At 47.1% G+C, this 4,981-nt stretch overlaps 1 protein-coding gene across 1 annotated transcript in view; it reads left to right on the top strand.

Annotated features, from left to right (window-relative positions):
* Shbg (sex hormone binding globulin) overlaps positions 1-381 on the top strand; it is a 4,160-nt gene extending 3,779 nt beyond the window's left edge. Inside the window, 1 exon segment of the mRNA XM_005350278.1 lies at positions 219-381. Within this exon segment, the coding sequence (XP_005350335.1) occupies positions 219-381 (163 nt within the window).
* Positions 382-4,981: the final 4,600 nt, after the last annotated feature.

Here is a 4,981-nt window from a genome sequence, read left to right on the forward strand (position 1 = left end):
CTAGCTCTGTAGACCAGGCTGGTCTCGAACTCACAGAGATCCGCCTGTCTCTGCCTCCCGAGTGCTGGGATTAAAGGCGTGCGCCACCATCGCCCGGCCCTAAAATAATCTTTAAAAGGGAGAGGAAGTGATTGTGGAAATTCAGATGGTAGAGATGGAGCTACTTGGTCTGAGCTACCCTGATGCTTGATGCCACCTCTATGCCACCTTTCCGTAAGAGACAACTCTTCTGCTTCCTTTTGCTTGAGGGATCTTTGGGTACAAGGACAGAGACTGGATGTAGACCAGGCCCTGAACAGAAGCCAGAACATCTGGACTCACAGCTGTCCTCAGAGCCCAAATAATATCACTCACACTTCCCACCAAGCCAACCCCCTTTGAGAAGGAGGCATGGTGGTGCAAGCCTGGAAACCCATGGCAGGTGGAGTTGGGAGAACCAGGGTCTCAGTGCCATCCTTGGCTATATAGCATGCTTGAGGTCAGCCTGGGCTATGTGAAGCCCTGTCATTAAAAATAAAAAGGAACTGTGAATGCAACCCATTTATTCAACAAATATTTACTGTGCTCTGGCAGTGGACTGGGCAGCGTGGTAAGCACTGAGGTGTGCTAAAGAGTAAAAACAACTGTGCTTCCTTTTGATGTTCATGGACCAATGGAGAGGTGAGTTTGCTTCAAATGGCAGCAAATAGAAGGACAACTGGAATTTATATGTGCTGCAGAAGTGCACTTGGACAGTTGTGCCAGCGCAGGGACTGTGAGGCTATAACGTAGTATGGAAGGCGGAGAGAGCTTTCCCAACGATATGGTGACTTAGGCTCAGCCCCGGGAACAGGAACCATGAACACACACACATCACCTGGAAGCTGAGAGCCTACCCTCTTCCCCAACATCCACATTCTGAGACTCTCATGTCAGCCCAGGAATTTGTTGTCTGGGGCAGCAGGGGGCGTAAGAGTGTCACAGAGATCTGGAGCAGAGGTTCTGGGAAAGTCAGGGAAGGAGCAAAAAGAGCTTAGAGTGGAAAGCTTGCCTGCTGGTGGGAGGCCCTGGGTTCTGTCCCTAAACACTGCGGAAAAGGAGAAAAAAGAAGAGGCCAGAGGGGCCAAAGCGGCAGCTCTCCTAGCCTCGTTTCTGCTGCTGCCCGCAGTAAGGCTTCTTTCATTAAACAAAGACTAGTTTGTCGAGGCTCCAAATGGAAAGAAGAGGCAAATTCAGGAACATTTCTGCTATCAAAGAATTTAGAGGGGTGGGTGTTTCCCTACCGTTGAAGCCCAAGGTGGGAGGTGCAACATTGTATCCACTGGTGGCGCCTGTCACCCCCACCACTCAGGAGGTGGGTAGGACTTCCAGGAGTACCCTGTACATCCAATGAGGTGGAGGTCAGCCTCGACTAGAAGACCTGTCTGACTTTGTGCAGCCGGTGAGGGGATGCATGCGAGGCAAACACTCTGCCCCTAAGTACATCTCCAGACTGAGACTCTGTCTAAAAATAAAAACAGGACAGGATATCGAGCCTCTGGTGACCCTCACCATCCGTGGCAACTTCGAGCCCAAGCCGCCAGCTCCATGTTTCAGCTCTTCTCAGAATCCTTATATCCTAGTTGCCAAGGAGTGAGTCCTCCCGAGACTCCAGCCTCAGTTCTGCCTCTCAGTCTCCCTATGCAGCCCTGGCTAGACTAGAACTTGCTATGTAGACCAAGCTGAGCTCACTCAAACTCATATTCTCCCGACTTGGCCACTCTAGTGTGTACGTACCACTGTGCCCTGCTTACTTAAGAACTTTTTTTTAGCCAGGCAGTGGTGGCACATACCTTTAATCCCAGGACTCAGGAGGCAGAGGCAGGTGGATCTCTGTGAGTTCAAGGCCAGCCTGGTCTACAAGAGCTAGTTCCAGGACAGGCACCCAAACTACAGAGAAACCTTGTCTTGAGAAAAAAAAAAAGTTAGATAGAAATATGCATAAGCCACTGACCAAACAGTGTTGTAATTAATACAGTTTCTGTGTGTTTATTTTGGGTCTGGATGGCTGGGAAACAAACGAGCAGTCTCCTACTACACAAAACAAAACAAAAACTAATAAAACAACTCTCCTAAAAAGCATCATTTCCGGGGCTGGAGAAATGGCTCAGTGGTTAAGAGCAGTGTCTGCTCTTCCAGAGGTCCTGAGTTCAATTCCCAGCAACCACATGGTGGCTCACAATCATCTGAGGTCTGGTGCCCTCTTCTGGCCTGCAGACGTACACACAGACAGAATACTGTATGCATAATAAATAAATAAATAAATAAATAAATATTTTTTTTTAAAAAGCATCATTTCCTTCTTTTCTTCCTTCCTTCCTTTTTTTTTCCTTTTTTTTTCAACACAGGGTTTCTCTGTAGCTTTGGAGCCTGTCCTGGAACTTGCTTTGTAGACCAGGATGGGCTCAAACTCACAGAGATCTGCCTGTCTCTACCTCCCGAGAGCTGGGATCAAAGGCGTGCGCCAGTCAGCCGCATCATTTCAATAGTAGCTATAACTATAAAAGGAGTAAAAGCCAAGACTAGAGTAGAGGGAGAAAGAAAGGGCATTGTGGGGTGGGTCATCAGGTGGTCAGGAGGGCCTCTGGGGTAATGTCACTGGAGTAGAGACCTGAACAATGAGAAGTCGCCCTGTGGAGGCTTCAGGTGTGAGCCAGCGGGGATCGATTGAAGAGCCAGTATACATATGGGCATCCATCAAAGAGGACTGTGTTCTGGGTAACTTCCTGGCTTTATGTGCTCAGAATGTCTCAGGGGCTAGTTTTTCTCCTCTGCCTCCACCATGCCCTCTCTAGGACACTATTCCCCCAACCTTTCTTCTCCAGCCTGCCCTAGATTCCAGGATTCCTGACCACAGTCCAAAGTTGTCTACACTCTCTCATTAAGACTGACTTTGCTTCAACACAGACTTTGCCAAGCCCCCACCAAGGGCATCGACTGTGCCTGCTCACCATCCCTTGCCTTCTCTGACACCCACCCCCTCCAAGAAGAAAAAAACTTTCCAGATTTGGCAGCACACTCTGAAGCCTCAAGGCCTGGCCTCCTCCACTCACTCCAGCATATCCACTGCCCCTCTCTCCCTTCCTCCACTACCCCCCCCATCTGCCCTCTGTCCTTTCTCTCTCTTTCTTTCAACTAACATTTATTGGGTGCTGACAGGATGCCAAGCACTGTGTTAGGTCACGGACAGGGATTCTAAGGATGAAGAAGGCTTGATGATGTCCCCAGAGACCCTGGGTGTTGACAGATACATATGTAAAATGTTATCAAAACCACATCTATTTTTTGAGACAGTATTTCATGCTGCCCAAGCTGGCTTCTAACTCTGTGTAGCTGAAGATGATCTACGAATCTCCTGCCTTCACCTCTTGAGTGCCAGAATTATAGATGAGCACCACCATGCCAGGTTTATACAGTGCTGAGGCTCTGGGCATCTTTGGCAAATCCTCTAGGCTGTAATCTGCTTTATTTATGTTTCTACCTTTTTTCCTTCAAGGTAGGGTTTCACTATATAGCTCTAACTGGCCTGGGCTCACTATATAGACCATCATACCCTACTTCTATCTAGGACCATGCAATACTGAGAGAATACTTTAACACTGAGCTACATTCCCGGTTCCTAGTAGGGACATTTAAAAGGGGGGGGGGACCCAAAATACAAAAAAGCAAGCACCAGGTAAGCTGTCACACACCCTTAATCCCAGCACTCGGTGGCAGAGGCAGGCAGATCTCTAAATTCAAGGCCAGCCAGGGTTACAAATCGAGCTTGAAGACTGCCAGGACTACACAGAGAATCCCTGTCAGGAAAAACCAAAGTAAATAATAATAATAACAACAACAAAAATGACAGCAACAACAATAATAATACTAAAAGGAAAAGACAAAAACCCACAAACCAGTGATCGCTACGAGCTACCAGAAAACTTAGATATTAATTTCATCAAGCAATATCAAGGGATGAGCTATTAGATGTACGACATTGAACAAATGACTTTCACTCTCAGTTCCCACCATTACTGTTTTATGCAGGGTTTCACTCTGCAGCTTTGGCTAGTGTAGAACTCACTAGGCAGACCAGACTGGTCTCAAACTCGCAGAAGTCAGCTTTACTCCATCCCTAGGGGTGCTTTAAAGATTTGATAAAATCATGTAGGTAAAAATATCTGCTACAGAGCTTGGCATGAAAAGTACTCAAAATGTGGATTATATTGCTGTTTTTATTACCATCACATTTAATTTTTTGATGAGTAAATCTGAGGCTGCTAATCTAGAGAACAGGGAAGGGTATGTCATGTGGTTGAGCCTTGGGCAGCCTCAGATGGAAAGAAGGGGAAAGAAGGTAGGTTTGGGAGGCTCCTTGGCTCATGTGATGAAAAGCCTGGTGTGTCCTGCTGAGAGTCTGGGCTCCATCTGGTCAGTGCGGGAACATTTGTGTTTTATCTTGCTGTTTTGTTTTGTTTTAATTGTGATAAAATACAAGCAACATAAAAATGACCACCCTAACCATTGTCAAGTGTTCATCTCAGTAGCATAAAGGACATTTACAAGTCATACAAACATCACCACTCTCCATCCACAGATTGTTTCCCCCAGTGCTAACAATAGATCTTGGTACTTCACATGTGCAAGGTAAGTGCTCTACCGCTGAGCTGAACCAGGAGATTGCTTTCAGCTTGCAAACTCTGAGCTTTGCCTCTGCCACCTTATTTAACACATTCATCTAAAACCTGGAATTAGTCCCAGGAGAGATGGCTCAGTGGTTAAGAGCATTGCCTGCTCTTCCAAAGATCCTGAGTTCAATTCCCGGCAACCACATGGTGGCTCACAACCACCTGTAATGAGGTCTGGTGCCCTCTTCTGGGATGCAGACATATACATAAAACCTGGAATTAGGGCTGGATGGCTTGGCAGGTACCAGGCTGCTACCAACCACGATGACCTGAGTTTCATTCCTAGAATGTGG

Source organism: Microtus ochrogaster, chromosome 7, assembly GCF_000317375.1.
Source record: "Microtus ochrogaster isolate Prairie Vole_2 chromosome 7, MicOch1.0, whole genome shotgun sequence".
NCBI classification, from domain to species: Eukaryota; Metazoa; Chordata; class Mammalia; order Rodentia; family Cricetidae; genus Microtus; species Microtus ochrogaster.